We start from the raw sequence: 20,642 nt of genomic DNA, 5'->3' as shown, positions 1-20,642 counted from the left end.
GCCCACAGAACTGTCCTTTATCCTATGTTCACCATAGGGGCCACGGGCATGAACCAGGGTCCCGCTGCGCTAGGCGCTGTACAATCAAAGAACAGACTATCCCTGGTTTCTTCGTCAGGCGCTATTAAACTGTCTTAGTTGCATTACAGTTTGACCAGCATTGGCTGTGATAATGAAGGCAAAAGCCGTGTTATAACGGGGGCTGGGAGGCAGGAATTATGGGGAGAGCTGGTCAGAACCTGGAATTTCTATTTTAGGGGGAATTTTAACATATTGAAATTTGCTTTTGATCCAATTCAGAATGAAAACAATTTTTTTTTGAAACTGCCAATGAGAATTAAAAAAAAAAATAAAAATCATTTTAGAAAATATAACAATTTTGAAGTTTCGTTTAGTTATTTTAGAAGATTATTTTTAAATGGTTTCTTGTATTTAATGGCTACTACGGACATATCAGAATAGACTATGTAAAACATTCTCTTTTATAAAATCATTAAGGGCAGCTGCTACTTAGGTACCAGTAGAAACATTTTAACTTTCTAGATCAGCGGGTCTCAAACTGTGGGTTGGGACCCCAAAGTGGGCTGCAAACCCATTTTAGTGGGGTCACCAGGCTGGCTTAGACGTGCCTGAGGGCTTCGGTGATGGGGCTCAGGTTACAGGCCCCCCCTGCCTGGGACTGAAGCCCCGGGGCTTCGACCCCCGGACCCAGAGCAGTGGGGCTCAGGCAGGCTTGGACTTCGGCCCCCCCTCCTGGGGACATGTCGTAGTTTTTGTTGTCAGAAAGGGGTCATGGTGCAGTGAAGTTGGAGAACTCCTGTTCTAGATCAAACATCCCCTGTCAGCCGCTCCCTCACCCAGAGCCCCTGGGCTGCCTGAAACCGGCACAGTCGTCCTCACAGCCACAACAGAGTGAAACTGCACCGGATCACAGCAGCTGCAAGAGCCCTGCATCAAGAAGGGAACTCATCACGCAGAGAGGAGGCAGCCCCAGCTCCTGGGAGACCACAGGGGGTATGGATGAGCCTGGAGTGGGCTCCGGGGTGGGGGATATGGACAGGGAGCTCCCCAACCAACACCAAGCCCCCCCATCCCCACACCAACTAGTGCAAATCACTGTCCACGCAGCTCAGACGCTATTCATCTCTTAAAGGAAGATTTGAGGGGGATTTTTGACCTTTCATCTCTGGAGAAATAGGGGTAGTAAGGGTACAAGGCCCTGCCCAGAGTGAGCTGTTTGATGCCAGCTCACGCCCTGCGATGGGCCAGGAATCAGCTCCCTTTTGGGTGACGGTGCCTGGTTCAGAGGCATCTTTAAGCCCAGCCACCCATGAGCAGAGGGGAAGGCTATAAAGTTTGCACTGGCTGCTCCTGTGCTCTCTGCCACCAGGAGAGATGAACCCTGGGCACCAAGCACCCAAATTCCCCAGGGAGGAGCCACCAGCACGTCCCCGTTACCCTGCGGTACGATCCAGTCTCACCCCGGAGGTGAGAGTTAAACCCAGCAAGCCCTGCAGGCTGCATGGGACAGGAGAGGGGCTTGGCCCAGTCTGTGGAGGCTGGTCAGGGAGGGGTCTCCAGGCCATCTGTGTCTCTCACCTGCCGCCCTCACCAGCCTGCGGTGGGTCCAGGCAGCCCCGCGACGGGGGAAGGAACAAGGCAGCTCCCCTGCTGTGCTCCTGAGCGCACGGACAACGAGCGCCGGGGCGGCTGCAGCATCACTCACCGGGACAGACCCAGGAACGTCACAGAGCGACTGGACCGGGAGGGAGGATGGACCCGCTGCCCTGGCGTGTCTGCAAGGCTCTTACTCGGCGCCCGTGTGAGTTTTAGTTAAAAGTTGCTTTTGCCGATAAGCAGAAATTATAAGGTTTTGCTGTTGCTAGAGAAATTGCTTTAGCCCATGAGGGTTATGATTGGTGAGATGTCTCGTCAGGCTTTGAGTAAAGCAATTGGCGAAGAAGGTATTGTAAGAAGAACTCTCATTTTAACTCTATACCGAGGGTGAGAAAACGAGCTCATAGGAACGTAACTCGGGGATTCGGCTCAAGACCAGAACGGCTCGGATTTTTAACCCTTGCATGACCAGACTGTGGAGAAGCCAGAGCCCCAGATGACACAATGCTGACTGGCCATTAGGAGAGGTCTGTCTGCTTGATTGGGAGTGGGGAGCATTAGATGCTCGGTGAGTGTATTCTGCTGATCAGCTGTTGATTGCTAATAAATACATGTACATTTTTAAGAATATTCACAGTGTGATAAAGGCTCTTTCACTACAAAAAGGTCCTGTTAACCCGTAGAGGGTCATTGCACCCCGAGGGGGAGGAGAGAGCTGTAAACTGTGAGGGCAAAAGAGGTGGTCTTAAGTGGGGTTCCCCAGGGATCTGTTCTGGGTCCAGTGTTTAACATCATTATAAATGACCTGGATGTCGGTACAGAGAGCAGACTGATCAATGCTGCAGATGACACAAAGCTGCGGGGTGGGGGGTAGGAGGTTGCTAGCACATTGGAGGATAGAGCTAAAATTCAGAGGGACTTGGATAAATTGGAGAACTGGGCAACAGACGACAAAATGAAATTCAACAAAGACCAGTGTGAGGTGCGCTACGTAGGGAAGGAAAACCAGATGCACAAAAACAGAATGAGGCAAACTGGCTCGGCAGCAGCGCTGCTGAGAAGGATCTGGGAGTGGTGGTGGGTGGGTGTTTGGTAGTGGAAAGGCTTGAATCATAAAAGATGAAGAGTTCAGGTGTACTCAGTGTTTCTTTCAAACTCTGATACTTATGGTAAATAAACCACAAATGGCTGAAAAAGTTTTGAATCTGTTTCTCTCTCTCTGTGCAGATACGCCTATAATAATTGTATTTGACAAAACTCACACACAAACCTGTTGCCTGAAAGTATTTTTAATGCTAATAGTTGCATCTATTTGACATTTTTCTAAACACTTTCTCAACGTTTCAGATAAAGTACATCTTTCTTGGAGACAAGTATCAGGGGGGAGCTGTGTTAGTCTGTATCCCCAAAAACAATGAGGAGTCCGGTGGCACCTTAAAGACTGTTCCCGGCACCCGGTGCCCAGAGGCCAAACAACAGCAGGGGTTCGTTGCCCGGTATGCTTCACTCAATAATCACAACGGGGTGGAGAAACAGAAAAGTTTATTTGCAGCTGCAAACAAGGTAGAGGGAGAATAGAATCTCAAATCCTGCACCCAGAGCAGGTCATTACACACACTTTTATATCCCTTAATGCTACTGCACTACACATCAGCCAATTAAAACTTTACACAAATACTCTGCCTTCCTTATATGGGTTACAACAATGTTTATTTCCTGCAACCTCTAACAAGCATTCCTAGCAACTTAAACAACCAGCACGTCCTGCCTGGCCTTGTAGTTGTCTCTCCTATTATCTTTAACTTGGCGTCAGCAAACCTTACACTATGAGGCATTATCTGTGGCTGCAACATTGTTTTAAGAGCAAAAGAGCTTACTCAAACCAGCCAGGCCTGAATTCTATTAAGGGGGGTTGAGAAGAAGCCCTTCGGCCTTCAGCAGGGAGACTTCCTCGACCCTTATGACCTTCCATCCCCTCGACTTAACTAGTGGCCATGCCCTGGGGTCTCCAACAAGACTAACCAATTTATTTGGGCATAAGCTTTCGTGGGCCCATGAAAGCTTATGCCCAAACAAATCTGTTAGTCTTTAAGGTGCCACCAGACTCCTCGTTATCTTTCTTGGAGGTTATTTTTAGGCTATACCATGGCTTGATTTTATTTTTCATTTAATGCACTAAGAATATAAACAATATAGGCCCTGGGTATATTTCACAGCACTGCAGGTGTTTGTTGAACAGGGGCACTTGTGGTGTGAAAAATGTTTCTCTTGAGTCTGGACTGTGACTATATCTTGACCAAGAAATTTGGACCTTGACAAAAAATAATTATCTACCCCGGCATTAAGGGCTGCTCTGAAGAGGACGGTGATCAAGTGTTCTCCAGGTGCACTGATAGTAGGAGACGGGGGGATTTAGGTTAGACATTAGGAAAACTCTCTAGCTCTAAGGACAGTTCACTGTGGAACAGGTTGTCACAGACTCACAGGCCAGTGCTCTCTTGGCTCCGTATGGCCCCTGGGAGGAACCGGCCTTTCAGAGTATTGACCCTACATGAGGTCACACTCTTTGCTCAGGGTTTAAGCTGTAGGCTTCTCCTCCACCTCCCAGTACCGCCCGTCTGAGCCTCCAGCATGCCTGCCTCTCTCGAGCCTGCAGCGACTCTCAGCCAGCGCAGCACAGAAGGGTTTATTGTACGTCTGGAGCACAGCACAAGACCTTCTCAGGGGCGTCCATCTGGGTCTGTCCCCATCCAGGTGGGCTCAGGCAGCTCTTTGTTCCCAGACCAGAAGTGACTCCTCCTTTCTGTGGCCCACCCCATATCACCTCCAAGGCCCCACTTCCATCTGTCTTCTTTCCCGGGCAAACAGGTCTCCAGGTGACTCTCTCTTCAGCTCTTTGTTCTCTCCGCTGCCCATAACTGGCTGGCTCCAAGTTGGGATGGGCCTTCAGGTCATCAGTCGCTAAGTTACAAAGTGTCCAGGCCATGGTCTGGGGTCCAGGCTGCTAGACTGGGTCACACCTGGTCCTCTACAACAACAGACACCCCCCTCCCACCTGGGTTAGACATGCAGCACACGGGGAAACTGAGGCACACAGTATACATACGCAACGTTAGGAAAATACCCCACTTCGTCATACAGGTTGCCTAGAGAGGATGTGGAATCCCCGTCGTTGGAGGTTTTTAAGGACAGGTTGGACAAACACCTTTCAGGGATGGTCTAGGCTAACTTGGTGCTGCCTGAGATCAGGGCTGGACTTGATGATCTCTTGACGGCCCTTCTAGCCCAGCATTTCTATGGCTCTATGAATGGTGAAAAGGACATTAGAGGCACTTACAAACTAAACGCAGACACATTCCTGTCCAACAGACGTCCTCAGCTGATGATGGCAACAGCGCGACCAGCTGCGAGTAGACCCGGCCATTTACCGTGTTATAATCATGAAATTCGGCAGGAAAAAAAGCCGTCCCCACCACAGACGCACAAGCAGTTACTGCTGACAGACCTAGCGCCCCGTCCAGGGTGTGCAGACAGCACCGCGCAGCCAGAGCACGGCGTGCACACACTGAATGGGGCAAATACTGAACTCTGACTAACAGAGTTTTTAATCCAGTAAAATGTTGGAAATTATTTTGTGCAAATAAAACATTATTACAGAAAACTATGACATCTGAAAAGCAAAACGTGGTTCAGTGAGCAGAGAGACGAGGCCAGAAATCCCACACGGGACGCTCCAAGTGCCAGAGAAAAGCTAGGGAGGGGTTGACTGGTTCTTGTAGGGAGACAGAGCAGAGCTCATCCGTCTTCCTCTCGGGGGTCCCCTCAGGCCGTGGCACGGACTCCACCAGGCTCTGTTAAGCTGCAGAAGTTAAACACAGGCAACGTCTGTCAAAGGGAACCTGCCATCATGTTTTGCAATGACAGTGCACGCTGCGGTCGGGGCGGTCGCCCTAGTGGCTGCAGGGTTCAGTGGACAAAATCTCTAACCCCGCTGACAAAGCTTGTAGCTCCAGGGTCAGAGACCCGGGTTCCTGGAGCCCCAAGTGCTGGGCTCTGTCCCTGCTGCTTCCTCCCTGCAGTTCACTGGAGACTGTTCTCTGAAGCAGCTGGAGTTATCATTGCAAAAGCTGAGCTCAGCCCACGCTGTGTCGGCAGCCACAGAGAAATCCCTCTCACTAGAGTCTTTCACACCTAAAGTCATGGCAGAGAAAACAAGGGGGATTTGGCTGCAAACCTGTTCCTGCACCCCCAGTGTGAATAAAAGGGAAATAAGAGATCCAGAACTCCCCTGTTCTGCTCCTTGGGGCTGGTTTGCTAGAGGGGACGGGCCAGGGAGACTCAGGGTCCAATGACTTGGACTAGGTCTCTCTCTCCAGAGGCCTCAGTGAGAGCAGTGAACCCCTAGGCTAGAGCCCCCCTCACTTACCCTTGGCAGATAGGTCAGAGCCACTAGATCCTTGGTCGTTTGCTGTGCAGAGGAGGAGGAGAAGAGAGAGTATATTAGCGTCTCTCACAGGGCAGGGTTTCAGCGTAGTTAGTAGATACGGGGACTCCTATCCAAAGGGAACAGTCATCACCTCACTCTTCCCGAGCAGTGAGCTGGTTGGTGCACAGACCAGTCTACAGGGCAGCTGCCCAGCATTTCCATTATTCACATGCGAAAAACGTCACCATTGCAGGGGGTCAGCACTGCTCTGTGCTCTTCATGCCTCGTCAGAACGGGAGCCCGGATTACTCAACATTCAATGGCTGGCAAAGCAGGAGATGCTGGGCCAAGGATACTCCTGCCAAACAACCTCAACTCCGCCTCCTTTGGTCTGTGCCCAGAGGGGTCCCTCACGCAGACCACAGACGTCACCCTCCCGCCGCCAATGAACAGCAATTCCCGCCTTAATCAATGGCGCTGCACCGAACAGTGTGGACGGTATGAAGAGGAATGCGGATTTGGGGTGGTGCTGGGCACACAGACAAGGGCAAGTTTGGTTTGGCATAGCGCTGGTCTATTCCCTGTTCCTATTCCCAGACCCACTGGGGCAGAGTTCGAGTTGCGTGGGAAGCATCATAATTAAGACCTTACCAAATTCATGGTCGGTTTTGGTCAATTTCAGTCACAGGATGTAAAAAATTGTCATTTTCATCATTTCAGCTATTTAAATCTGAAATTTCACAGTGCTGTACCTGTAAGGTCCTGACCCAAAAAGGGGCTCGGGGGGCAGCAAGGTTATTGTCGATGGGTCATGGCATTGCCACCCTTACGTCTGCGCTGCTGCTGGGGGGGCACTGCCTTCACGGCTGGGTGCCTGGCCAGCAGCCACCGTTCTCTGGCTCCCCAGCTCTGAAGGCAGCACAGAAGTAAGGGTGGCAATACTGTGATCCCCTCCAATAACTTTGCAAACCCCCTCCTCCCCCCACAACCCTCTTCTGGGTCAGGACCCCCAGTTTGAGAAACGCTGGTCTCCCCTGTGAAATCTGTATAGATTTCATGGTCCGTGATGCGTTTTTTCATGGCTGTGAATTTGGCCATAATACCTCTGCATATCCTGGTTTGCCAACCTTTGACTTCTGGGAATTAAACGCTCCCATTCTGACAGGACACAGGGAGCCCAGCGCAGGGCTGGGCACCTGCAACCTGAACTCCCCATTAACAAAGTTCTTGCATGTGAATGTCCGTTGTTCTGGAGTAACGAGGAGGAGGGAGGGAGGCACGACTGAGGGCCAGCTGCAGGAGGAAGGGTGGTGCTCTGCGGAGGTTTTGTTGGCACTTCTCAAACCCCCTCCGTTACCTGCTGGGGGACCCCTGAGAGCACAGAGAGAGCTGGATGACTCCACCCTAGCAGGGCCCGGCAGATCTGTGCACTTTGTTCTGGCTCTTCATACCAGATATTAGAGGGCCTCAGATGCAGTCGATAATTTATGTAAATATTTCCCATAGCTTTAGTCTTGGTCCTGTTCATAAAGCTAATTGCAGGAGACAACTGAGGAGGGGATTTGAACTTGTCGTCATCGAGGCGACAGAGTGGTGCTGATCTGAAGTCAGTGGAAAGACTCCCATTGGCTTCACAGGCTTTGGATCAGGCCCAGATTTCACAAGCACCAAACCAACTTTCAGGTAAGTCAGAAGAAGTGTAACATTAAAAGCAGGTCAGACACCTTCAGGGTCACACTCAGCCACACACAGCACAGCTCTAGGGGGATAATAATTCAGCCCAAAACCACCGTATACATTCCTGACTATCGCCTTGTCTACACTACTAAAATTGGGACCCATGCCCGCAAGCCAGGCAATTCCACCAGACAGAGCAGTGGTGGAGCAATTGAGGAGATGGGGTTCAGGTGTTTTTAACCCTTGTATCATCTAGACTTCCTCGGAGCAAGGTTAGAGAACATGTGTCTACAGCCACTCTACACTACTGAAGACGACCTCTGCTGGGAAAACAACACAGCAGGGCACAGATTATCCAACAAGTTCTTGGAATGTGTTGGAGACAATTTTTCTTTCAGAATGTGGAGAAAGCTACTAGGGGAGAGGCTGTTCTAGATTTGACTTTGACAAATAGGGAGGAACTGGTTGAGAATTTGAAAGTGGAAGGCAGCTTGGGTGAATGTGATCATGAAATGACAGAATTCATGATTCTAAAGAATGGTAGGAGGGAAAACACCACAACAAAATAATGGATTTCAAGAAGGCAGACTTTAGCAACTCCCTGAGTTTACTAAGGTAAGATCCCATGGGAAGCAAGTCTAAGGGGAAAAACAGTTCAGGAGAGTTGGAAAGTTCTCAAGGAGACATTATCAAGAGCACAAGTGCAAATTATCCCATTGCACAGGAAAGAAATGAAGGATGGCAAGAGACCACGCTGGCTTAACCAGGAGATCTTCAATGATCTAAAAATCAAAAGAGAGTCCTACACAAAGTGGAAACTAGATCAAACTACGAAGGAAAACTGTAAACAAATAACACAAGTATGTAGGGGCAAAATTAGAAAGGCCAAGGCGCAAAACGAGATCAAACTAGCTAGAGACATAAAGGGTAACAAGAAAACATTCTACAAATACATTAGAAGCAAGAGGAAGACCAAGGACAGGGTAGGCCCATTAGACAATGAGGAAGGAAAGACAATAACAGAACATGTGAAAATGGGGAAAGGGCTAAATGACTTTTTTGTTTCAGTTTTCACCCAAACGTTTCATAGTGATTGGACGTCTAACATAGTGAACACCAGTGAAACGGAGGTAGAATCTGAGGCTAAAATAGGGAAAGAACAAGTTAAAAATTATTTAGACAAGTTAGAGGTCTTCAAGTCACCAAGGCCTGATGAAAAGCATCCTAGAATAGTCAAGGAACTGACAGAGGAGATATCTGAGTCAATAGCTCTGAGAAGTCATGGAAGATGGGAGAGAGGACTGGAAGAGGTGGTTAAGCACTGGAATATATTGCCTAGAGAGGTTGTGGAATCTCCCTCATTGGAGGGTTTTAAGAGCAGGTTAGTCAGGGATGGTCTAGATAACACCTAGTCCTGCCATGAGTGCAGGTAACAGGACGAGGTGTCCTCTCAAGGTCCCTTCCAGTCCTACGATTCTATGGTACTAGAGCAATAGTTAGAGATTTCCCTAAAATCCTCAGTGTAGACAAGGCCTATGAGTGGGAGCGAGGATCTCCTGTCAGTGGCTCCAGGTTAAAATCCACAAGCAAATACTGATGGCCGTTCAGAGATGGCCACTTGAAAAGAGGCGATGGGTCTCTTGTCACTTACCCTGAGCTACAGCATAGCCGTCTCCCTTCTTCCCTGCAGAGAGAAGGCAAATTTCAGTGAATTCAGCTCCCAAGGCAGGAACCGACTCCGATCTGTGTCCACGGCTCAGAAACCGGGCCCCTGGCCCAGCACAGCCCCCTGGTGCTCAGTAATGGACTCAAGGTCCCAGGCGCTCACAACTGGCAAGAGAGAAAGACACAATGAGACAGTTTCCAAAGACCTCGGTGCACTGCGTGCTGAGCTCTTTGGAAAACCTAGCCCCATCTAAACTGTAACCCGCACCCAGTTTCTGGGTCTGACCCTCCAGCAGCTCCCATTGGGGGTCATTAGCTCAGTCCCGCAATGGGGCAGTTACACCGCACTGACACAGGCTCCTGAACTGCTGTTGCCCTTAGGCGGGTGTGCAGGGCCCGGCAAGTCCAGAAAATCCCCCATCCCAGGCTCTTTACCTGGGTATTTCTTTTTCCAGACGACTACTCCGATTATAACACCAATCAGGACAACTGCAGTGATAACTCCAGCCACAGTGGGAATCAGATTGTTATTTGGTTCTGAAATGGAATGGAGAGAATGATCAATGGGGAAAAATCCCCTTCCCCCCACCACTAAAATCCCCCTTTCATCCCACTGCAGGGATCCGTCAGTCAGCTCCCCAAGTTAGGGCTGAGTCCTGCTACCCTCCACCCCTTCCAGTGCAGCCACCGTGCATTGCACCCCCCACAGGGAGTCCTGGACACAGTCTCTACCACTTCCAGTCATAATAAATATTTAGCACTTAAACTCAAAGACTTTTATAACATTAACCAATCCCCATAACCGTGGGAGAGCATGGATGTCAGTATCGTCCCTAAACAGGAAAGGGGGAGACTTGCTGAAGATCACACAGTGAGGCATGGCAAGGCCAGGAATAGACCCCAGGAATCCTGACTTCCAGCCCCTCCTGCTCTAACCCACTAACCCCAACTCCCCTTCCAGAGACAGAACCCAGGAGTCCTGGCTCCCAGCCCCTAACCCCCCTTGACCAGGCTGACTTTCATGACTAATGGAACACAGTCCCATTGTGGGAGTCTGGTGCCAAACTGGAAACTGACCTCAAAGCTCTGGATTTCCCTGCAATGAATGGAGTTACAGACACAATGCGTGTTTTTTGAGGGGGCAGGAAGTGAAGAGGGGAGGAAAGAAATATTAATACTGTTCTTGGTTTATATAAACCTGTTAAACCCCGTGTTCTGTACACACTTTCAGTTTCATTAATCAGCTTCTCCTGTTGTCTGAAAGAGCCATATAATAATACAGCAAAAAGAAAAATATTTCTAAGAGAATAAGGAACTGTGGTTTATGATACAAAAATTGGCAGGACACATGGTAGCTGGATTTTGATGTGAAACCATCTGCTGACTAGAGTCCCAGTGCAGGCTGCCCTCTCAGAAATTGTTTGCACTTCCAAATGCTGCATTTTTCCACATCCCACTTAACCAAGCAAAAAGATGGCTGGAAGGCAGCTCCATGTGTAAAAAATTCTTCTAAGACATTCTTGTGCTAGGGGCATAGGAGTCTCCCCCCGTGATGCAGGGCTCTAATCTGTCTCCTCGCACCATTCCAAGGCCATACCCTCCCTTCCAGCATCACTGCGCACAGAAACAAGCTACTCCCAACATTATACCTCTCTCTCTGGCCACATGGACAAGAATGAAGGGCCCGTAGAGCCGTGTTTCTGAGAACCTGCTGAACCATAGGACTGGAAGGGACCTCGAGAGGTCATCTAGTCCCGACCCCTGCACTCATGGCAGGACCATGAGTGCCTGAAGTTGAGACCAGGCTGCAAGTTGAACCAAGACCAATTCTGTCTGGAAATAAGGGGCAGATCTGAGCTTCCCCTGGGATGTGGTAAATTCTCCATCCCTTGGAGACTTTACATCTGGAATGGGCATCTCTTTCTGACAGATGAGGTCTAGTTTGCTCACAGATGACCAGACTGGATGCTGGGGTCCCTGGTGTGATTCCCCCCTGCCCTGGGCTATGCAGGAGCTCAGATCAGATGATTAGAATGGTCCCTTCAGGCCTTAATGTCCCATTGTTAATCTTCTCCCTTCAGAGACACTGTATTGCTGAGATGTATCAAACAGACCCAGAGGCAGCAAACTGGAGAGCAAGACATGAGCCCCAGGCACTGTGGGTCCCAACTCTAGCACAAGAACTTGACTGCAGAGGGACAGGGCCAAAGAGGACAGGGCCTCACAGACCCTGAGGAAATTCCAGCTTCAGTCTAGAAATCCGAATGAGAATTTTTCAGGGTTTGAGTTTAATGGATTCCCCCTCTCCCACTCGGAAAACAGACAAACACGCAAACTCCTTACCCCAGGAGGCAGAGAGTGGCTCTAACAGGCTTTCATGCTCCACGTGACATGAATAATGGGCTTTGATCTTGGGATCAATCTCCATTGTCACCCAGGTCTGGTAGGTCCCATCCCCACTGGGTAGGATGCCTTCAGAGTAGGTCTCCTGCTGTCTGCTCTCCCCATTTTTCAGCCAGGTCACGGTGATGTCCCGGGGGTAGAACCCACTGACCTTACAGGAGAGGGTGGTGAGGCCGTCATGAGATGACCTGTCGCTCACTCTCGCTGTTGGGTGCACTGGGAAAAAGAAGAAATTGAAGTTAGTTGTTTCCAAGCTCTAATCCAGGCAGCCTTTGCTGGAGCTTTGCAGCATGAAATTCTGAGACCCCAGCAGGGGGAGAGGATGAGAGTCCATGAGACGGAATCCCTCTGATGAGAGAGAACCACCATGTTAGAGGATTCCTGTGCCGAATTCACAGCATCAGCAATGGTGAACCCCCAATCCAGGTCCCTGACCAGATTCTATCAGTGTGGTAACCAGAAGCCTCAGCCCCCAGCCACAGTGACGCAAGTATCTTGGAAGTCTTCTCTAAGCTCCAGATACAGGTATCACAGATGTCAGTCCTTAATCACGTGCTAGGTTTGTGTCCATCTCCTCTCAGTCCCTGGATTGGAAAGAGGGAAAAATCTTGCCCTGGCCAGGGAGCGAAAAAACAAACTACACAAACTGACCAATCAGAGATGGAAAGGACCATTTCACAAAAAGTGACACACAGTGCTAAACTGCCCCTCAAACTAGCTAATATTAATTGCCTAATTTCTTCTCGGCTGTTACCATATCTATTTACCCCAATATTACGGATTTCAAAAGGATTTACACATTGTTAGAGAGCTTATTCCTTCACTCTCCCACTTCCCTCGTCCTTCTCGCATGAAAAGAGAGCAACAATACCCAAAGTCCGAAGGTGCAAACAATTTGATGTTTTCTGCGGTGAACTTCCAGCAAGCTTAAATCCAAGTTCCTTTTTCCTTATTTTCAAATCCCAACTTACTTCCTGTTTGCCCCTAATTTATATAGTAATATTCTTAGCTATACCTTAACCAATCATTTTACTGAAATCTAGCTAACCAATCCTAACATATTGTAACATAATTCTCTCACCAATTATATCCCACTACCCTAATTAACTTACACCTTGCAAAATTAATTTTCCCGCAGACAAAAACATTTAGAGAACCAGACAGATTAACAATAGAAAAGTGGGGACCATAAAGATAAAACATACAGAAATGAGAGTTTCACAACCACAACTATTGAGAAGTGATTTCTTGCCAGACAGGATCCTATCAAACTAAGTTTTCTTTAACCATCTTTCTCTGGAAGCGATCGGGGTTATCAGGACAGGATTGTATCCTAACAGCCCGATGGCACCTTTTTTCAATGGGACTAGTTTGGAATGTGAGGAGGTGACCGGTCGCTTCCCAGCTTATGGCTGCCTCTGCTGCTTAGCCAAAGGCCTTCGCCTAAGCACAGGGCCTCAGACTGTCACAGTGAGAGAAGGCCCTGACACAGATTCTTTCTTTTATACCTCTGTAGCTAGCTAAATGATAAACATAGACCTTAATTCTTAAAGTATAGGCCTTTATAGGCAGGCCTGCATATCTATATCCTAACACACACATTGAAAAATCAGTTTCCCAGCCCGTTGGCACTGAAATACACATTACACGGCTGTGTGTGGCTTTTTCTTCCTGGCATTTGTAAAGAGGGCCAAGGACAAGACAATGTTCTGCTGAGGTCTGTGAGAGAAATAACCAACGAGTATAATTGTTGCAAAAAAACATGTACAAATTTCAAGTAACCTTGAACAGTGAGAGCGAACTGTTTGGGAAGGGAAAGATTATGGTTTGTAATGGTGCTAACTAATTTAGAGAATTTGTGTCCATGGTAACATATAAGGTACATACGTGGGTAATAGCCAGTTAACATTTTGAAGCAGGGTACGCTGCAACTGTCCCCCTGAGTCAGAGAGGTAAAGTATTTAACCTCTTCCCTTCCATAGTTCTGCTGATTAATCTTTAAGAAGCTTTGATTAATAAATGTGACTGTGATTATCTTATTGATAATCTTATTGATAAAAGAATCAAGGAATAAGTAAGCAAGTGTTGCAGCAAAGGTAGGTCTTGAGGGGGAAAGCTTTAAGGAGGACAAGGGGAGCCTTCTTCCAGGTTAGTATGGGGAGGGCAACTCCACATGGAGGGGATGACATGGAAGGAAGCACATAGGTGACCGTGGGAGAAGTTTGAACAAACAGACAACAAGGACAAAACGACCGTCACTGGTGGAACCCAGGGGCTGGGGGTAACACAACAAATATGATGGTGCAGACAGTGAATGAGGAGGAATTACATGGTGAATGAAGCTGGTGTCCATAGAAGTGGTGGCTCTTCCATAAGCAAAGTTCAGTGGAGCTTCCACGACAGAGTTTATTTTTCAGAGAGCTCTGACACACCCAGGCAGACTGCCTTGAGAACGCTGCGTTACACCGGGGGAAGAGCTAGAATTTGTGGTGTAAATTTGGGCTCATTTGGTCAAGTGGCTCTGGAGATGAAGCTTCTCTACAGTGAGCTGCTTTTAACATTTTTCAATTTCTTATGTTTTTTTCCAGTGGATCGGGGTGGGGGGGGGGGTTGGTGGGCTGTTTCCCCACCCATCCCTGGTGCAAGGTTAGCTGAATGGCCCCCTATCCCTCTACTCCATTTTGGAACTGGGGCTGGGGAATGGAGATGTAACCAGTAGTGTCCCCTGGGGTGGGGCATGTCCCCCAACCTTACCTTTCCTTTGTAGTCTCTCCTTCCCGTACTCTAGAGAACTCCTTAGCCAGGAAATACAGTCCTCCTCCAGGTAGCGTTTCCATCTCTGGTTGTCCCCTATTTCAGCATCCCATCTCCTCTTGGTGATCTGAGCCCCAATATCTGCTGCTACCCAAGTCATGGTCTCCTTATCGAAGGTAAGAAAGTCTCGTCCATCATACGAATCCTGATAAAACCCCCGAGTGGTGTTGTCTTCCCGGAGATCACAGCCAAATATTGTCTGGATAATGTGAAACCCTGAAACACACAGGCAGGACCCCAGGGGCTGGGTTGAGATCACACTACATGAGGGTCAGCAGCAGCTTCTCTCTGAAAATCTCACCAAGACCACACTGCAGGTAGCCCAGTGGGTCACCCCCTTGTTACTTGGCCCTCCCTCCCCTGAGAAACGGGGTCCCCACTTATGCTGTTGGGCTCTTTACCCGCCCAGCTCCTTTCAGGAAGCAACCCAAACCCGCATCCATCTGTTGGGTCTTGTACACTGAAGACCCCCAACTGCAGAGAGCTCACAACCTTCAAGGAGTACCTCACTGCTGCTTGTTCTTCTGTGCTCAACAACCCCAAAGGGAATACTCCAGATATTGCAGGGATCTATCCCCTCCAGCTCTCTGAGGATCCCCCCAGTTCTGGTAGTCAGGGTCATTTTAGGGAAGAGAGGGAGTGCAGGGGGTCTGTACCCACTCTCTCCTGCTCTGGTTGTATTAATTTTGCAAGCTCCCCAGGGTGACTTTGTCCCCCACCTCCTCCATTCACAGTACCCCCATGTCCCTGTGGGGAGGGGTACAGGAGATCTGTCCCCCACACTAACCTCTGCTCTGGTTTAAGGACCTCACAGAATCCCCAGGGTCCCTCTGTTTCCCTGCCCCATCTTCCCCATGCCCCCAACTCCATCTAGGAACCGCAAAGAACCAACTTCAGATGCTTGGCCTCTTTTTAACATTAGCACTGTCTCAAGGTGTTTCCCTGTAAGGATCAGGCCACTGACGGCCCTTAGTTCAGCTGGCTACCATTTTCACACAGCCAGGCTAATCTTCACAACAATGGCCGCCATCTCCCATTATTTGCCACACAACCAAGACCAGACTCAGGGTATGTCTACACTATGGGGGGGCCAACTAGGGGGGGCGCTTTTCTTGACCTGCTGCTCACAAACCGGTAGAATTAGTGGGGGAAGCAAAAGTGGATGGGAATCTGGGAGGCACTGACCATGAGTTGGTTGAGTTCAGGATCCTGACGCAGGGAAGAAAGGTAAGCAGCAGGATACAGACCCAGGACTTCAGGAAAGCAGACTTTGACTCCATCAGGGAACAGATGGCCAGGATCCCCTGGGGGACTAACATGAAGGGGAAGGGAGTCCAGGAGAGCTGGCTGTATTTCAAGGAATCCCTGTTGAGGTTACAGGGACAAACCATCCCGATGAGTCGAAAGAATAGTAAATATGGCAGGCGACCAGCTTGGCTTAATGGTGAAATCCTAGCGGATCTTAAACATAAAAAAGAAGCTTACAAGAAGTGGAAGGTTGGACATATGACCAGGGAAGAGTATAAAAATATTGCTCGGGCATGTAGGAAAGATATCAGGAGGGCCAAATCGCACCTGGAGCTGCAGCTAGCAAGAGATGTCAAGAGTAACAAGAAGGGTTTCTTCAGGTATGTTGGCAACAAGAAGAAAGCCAAGGAAAGTGTGGGCCCCTTACTGAATGAGGGAGGCAACCTAGTGACAGAGGATGTGGAAAAAGCTAATGTACTCAATGCTTTTTTTGCCTCTGTTTTCACTAACAAGGTCAGCTCCCAGACTGCTGCGCTGGGCATCACAAAATGGGGAAGAGATGGCCAGCCCTCTGTGGAGATAGAGGTGGTTAGGGACTATTTAGAAAAGCTGGACGTGCACAAGTCCATGGGGCCGGACGAGTTGCATCCGAGAGTGCTGAAGGAATTGGCGGCTGTGATTGCAGAGCCCTTGGCCATTATCTTTGAAAACTCGTGGCGAACGGGGGAAGTCCCGGATGACTGGAAAAAGGCTAATGTAGTGCCAATCTTTAAAAAAGGGAAGAAGGAGGATCCTGGGAACTACAGGCCAGTCAGCCTCACCTCAGTCCCTGGAAAAATCATGGAGCAGGTCCTCAAAGAATCAATCCTGAAGCACTTACATGAGAGGAAAGTGATCAGGAACAGTCAGCATGGATTCACCAAGGGAAGGTCATGCCTGACTAATCTAATCGCCTTTTATGATGAGATTACTGGTTCTGTGGATGAAGGGAAAGCAGTGGATATATTGTTTCTTGACTTTAGCAAAGCTTTTGACACGGTCTCCCACAGTATTCTTGTCAGCAAGTTAAGGAAGTATGGGCTGGATGAATGCACTATAAGGTGGGTAGAAAGCAGGCTAGATTGTCGGGCTCAACGGGTAGTGATCAATGGCTCCATGTCTAGTTGGCAGCCGGTGTCAAGTGGAGTGCCCCAGGGGTCGGTCCTGGGGCCGGTTTTGTTCAATATCTTCATAAATGATCTGGAGGATGGTGTGGATTGCACCCTCAGCAAATTTGCGGATGATACTAAACTGGGAGGAGTGGTAGATACGCTGGAGGGGAGGGATAGGATACAGAAGGACCTAGACAAATTGGAGGATTGGGCCAAAAGAAATCTGATGAGGTTCAATAAGGATAAGTGCAGGGTCCTGCACTTAGGATGGAAGAATTCAATGCACCGCTACAGACTAGGGACCGAATGGCTAGGCAGCAGTTCTGCGGAAAAGGACCTAGGGGTGACAGTGGACGAGAAGCTGGATATGAGTCAGCAGTGTGCCCTTGTTGCCAAGAAGGCCAATGGCATTTTGGGATGTATAAGTAGGGGCATAGCGAGCAGATCGAGGGACGTGATCGTTCCCCTCTATTCGACACTGGTGAGGCCTCATCTGGAGTACTGTGTCCAGTTTTGGGCCCCACACTACAAGAAGGATGTGGATAAATTGGAGAGAGTCCAGCGAAGGGCATCAAAAATGATTAGGGGTCTAGAGCACATGACTTATGAGGAGAGGCTGAGGGAGCTGGGATTGTTTAGTCTGCGGAAGAGAAGAATGAGGGGGGATTTGATAGCTGCTTTCAACTACCTGAAAGGGGGTTCCAAAGAGGATGGCTCTAGACTGTTCTCAATGGTAGCAGATGACAGAACGAGGAGTAATGGTCTCAAGTTGCAATGGGGGAGGTTTAGATTGGATATTAGGAAAAACTTTTTCACTAAGAGGGTGGTGAAACACTGGAATGCGTTACCTAGGGAGGTGGTAGAATCTCCTTCCTTGGAGGTTTTTAAGGTCAGGCTTGACAAAGCCCTGGCTGGGATGATTTAACTGGGACTTGGTCCTGCTTCGAGCAGGGGGTTGGACTAGATGACCTTCTGGGGTCCCTTCCAACCCTGATATTCTATGATTCTATGATTCTATGAAGTTTTGTCGCCGAAGGTAGTGTCGACACGCAGAAGTCACGAAAAGAAAAGTCGCCAAAGCGCGTCTCCACTTGCTCCGTCTGTCGACACATCGTGTCCACATTTTTAGCTCGCTCATCGACCGCGGGAGCAATGCACTGTGGTTATGTATCCCACAGTGCCTGGCAGCAGCATCCGTCACTAGGTGTTGTGGGAATGCGGAATGGACCATGGAGCATATTGGGACCATGCATAACGTCCTGTCAGCCACTGCTTTGTTTCCCAGCCCTCCAGGGGTTTCCAGATTCCTTTCGCACCAATTTGCCAGCTGCCATTCTTTGCTGTGCACTTCAGCATCTGCAGAGCAGTGAGAAAGCATGGATCCTGCACGTCTCTCCTCTGCTATATTCACTGACACCAGGACATGACGCACAGCAGAGTTACTCCACACGTTACTGGCAGAGGAAGAAGAGTTGCAGGCAGACAACTTTCCAAGAGAGATGGACAGCAGCAACCTGGCACTGCCTTTGGCAGTCACAGAGCAGCTGTGCAGGGTAGACGGTTGCTTTTGGGCTAGGGGAACCAGCACTGATTGGTGGGATCACATCGTCATGCAGGTGTGGGATGAAGAGCAGTGGCTACAGAACTTCAGGATGCGTAAAACAACCTTCCTGGAGCTGTGTGCTGAGCTGGCCCCCTAACTGTGGTGCAAGGACACCAGAATGAGAGCTGCCCTCTTGGTAGAGAAGCGTGTTGCAATCGCTGTGTGGAAGCTCACAACTCCTGATTGCTACCAGTCAGTTGCAAATCAATTTGGAGCGGGGAAGTCTACTGTTGGGGCTCTATTATTCCAAGTGTACAGGGCAGTAAATCACATCCTGCTGCGGAGGACCGTGACTCTGGGAAATGTGCATGACATACTGGATGGTTCTGCAGAGATGGGCTTTCCTAACTGCGGGTTGGGGGGCAATAGATGGCCCATATATTCCTATTAGAGCGCCAGACCACCTTGCCACAGAGTACATCAACAGGAAGGGATACTTCTCGATAGTGCTGCAGATGCTTGTGGATCACCGGGGGCATTTCACAGACAGAAATGCGGGGTGGTCTAGAAAGGTGCATGACGCCCGCATCTTCAGGAACAGTGGCCTGTACAGAAAGCTGCAGGCGGGGACCTTCTTTCCAGACCACAAAATCACAGTGGGGGATGTGGAAATGCCCATAGTAATCCTGGGAGACCTGGCTTCCCCCTTACAGCCCTGGCTCAGGAAACCTTACACAGGGCAGCTGGACAGCAGTAAGGAGCGTTTTAACAACAGGCTGAGCCGGTGCCACGTGGTGGTGGACTGTGCCTTTGGCAGATTGAAGGGGAGATGGAGGTGTCTCTTTGGCAGGCAAGACCGTACCGAGGAGACTATTCCCATGGTCATAGCCGCGGCCTGCACTTTGCATAAACTCTGTGAATCTCAGGGTGAAATGTTCAGGGGTGGAGCACTGATGCCAAGCGCTTGGCTACAGAGTTTCAGCAGCCAGACACTTGGGCTGTCAGAGGAGCACAGAGGGCTGCTTTTAACATGAGGGAGGCTTTGAGGAAGCGCTTTGGCAATGAGGGGCACTGAAGTGTACCGTTTGCAGTTGCTTCCCTGATGCTTCCCATTTAACATACCACGTAACACGTATTTCTGGAGCAAATGCTTGAACAGCCTGTACCAGGGACTGACGTGATAACTGTGGTTTGTGGAACAGAAAATAAAATAGTTGTACCATTAAAAAAGTTTGCCTTTACTGAACACCACAAATTACAGTGAAACACACTAACACACCCATTGTTTGCTGGTAAGGGACCGTCTTGTGGCTTAAAAAAAAAAAAAATCACAGCTGTGTGTAGGTCCAGCTATCATGGTCAAACCTGTGAGAGGGGGTGGAGTGCAGGGGAAACTGAGGATTCCCAGAGAGTGAAAATGTGTCCCCCTCATAGCCCTTTTCACACAAGGTCCATAAAATGGGCCCATGTGTGTCCCAATTCCTACAGGGCACTTGCAGCTGGGACTGCACAGACTCCTCTCCCCATGACCATGATGAGGTCAAAAAGCTCCGTGGTGGTCCAAGCTGGAGGGTGTTTGGAGCAATAGCCAGCCATGCTCACCTGGGAAGCCATGAGGACGCTGCGTGCTGAGGCAGCCAGCAGGAAAGGGAATTTAAAGTTCCCGGGGCTTGCAAGGGGGAGGGGTGGATTGTTGTTTCCTGGCTGAAGGGCAGTGGAGTTCAAAGCACTGACCAGAGCGGCTGCTTGGCATTGTGGGCAGGGTGACCAGATTTCCCGATTTTATAGGGACAGTCCCGATTTTTGGGTCTTTTTCTTATATAGGCTCCTATTACTCCCCACCCCGTCCCGATTTTTCACACTTGCCCTCTGCTCACCCTCATTGTGGGAAACCCCAGCGAAGGCGAAAAAAGGCTCATTGGATCCACACTAAATGTTTGTCGACAGTAAAGGGAGGGGAAAAGAAAAAAGTCCCTTGTTTAGCTGGAAGTTTTTTGTCACTGAAACCGGGCGTTTTCCTTGACAAACGTCACGTTGCCGTGTGGACGCTAACGCAGTTTTGGCGCCAAAGGGCAATTTTTGGTGACAAAACGTGATA

General features: G+C 49.3%; 1 protein-coding gene across 6 annotated transcripts in view; it reads right to left on the bottom strand.

The window, feature by feature from the left end:
* Nucleotides 1-5,204: 5,204 nt before the first annotated feature.
* LOC102929674 (class I histocompatibility antigen, F10 alpha chain) overlaps nucleotides 5,205-20,642 on the bottom strand; it is a 127,464-nt gene continuing 112,026 nt past the window's right edge. For 4 of the 6 annotated variants that reach the window (XM_043545684.1, XM_043545683.1, XM_043545687.1 and 1 more), the window contains 6 exons: nucleotides 14,543-14,818; nucleotides 11,729-12,004; nucleotides 9,821-9,922; nucleotides 9,372-9,404; nucleotides 6,044-6,085; nucleotides 5,205-5,476 (listed from right to left, as the gene is read on the bottom strand). In XM_043545684.1, coding sequence (XP_043401619.1) covers nucleotides 5,472-5,476; nucleotides 6,044-6,085; nucleotides 9,372-9,404; nucleotides 9,821-9,922; nucleotides 11,729-12,004; nucleotides 14,543-14,818 — 734 coding nt within the window. In that variant the 3' untranslated portion in view covers nucleotides 5,205-5,471. The remainder of the gene's footprint in view (nucleotides 5,477-6,043; nucleotides 6,086-9,371; nucleotides 9,405-9,820; nucleotides 9,923-11,728; nucleotides 12,005-14,542; nucleotides 14,819-20,642) is intronic. The other 2 variants (XM_043545685.1, XM_043545688.1) reach the window with 1 other exon arrangement.

This window comes from Chelonia mydas, chromosome 4 (genome assembly GCF_015237465.2).
Source record: "Chelonia mydas isolate rCheMyd1 chromosome 4, rCheMyd1.pri.v2, whole genome shotgun sequence".
Lineage (NCBI taxonomy): Eukaryota > Metazoa > Chordata > Testudines > Cheloniidae > Chelonia > Chelonia mydas.
This window is presented reverse-complemented; position numbering and strand designations above follow the sequence as displayed.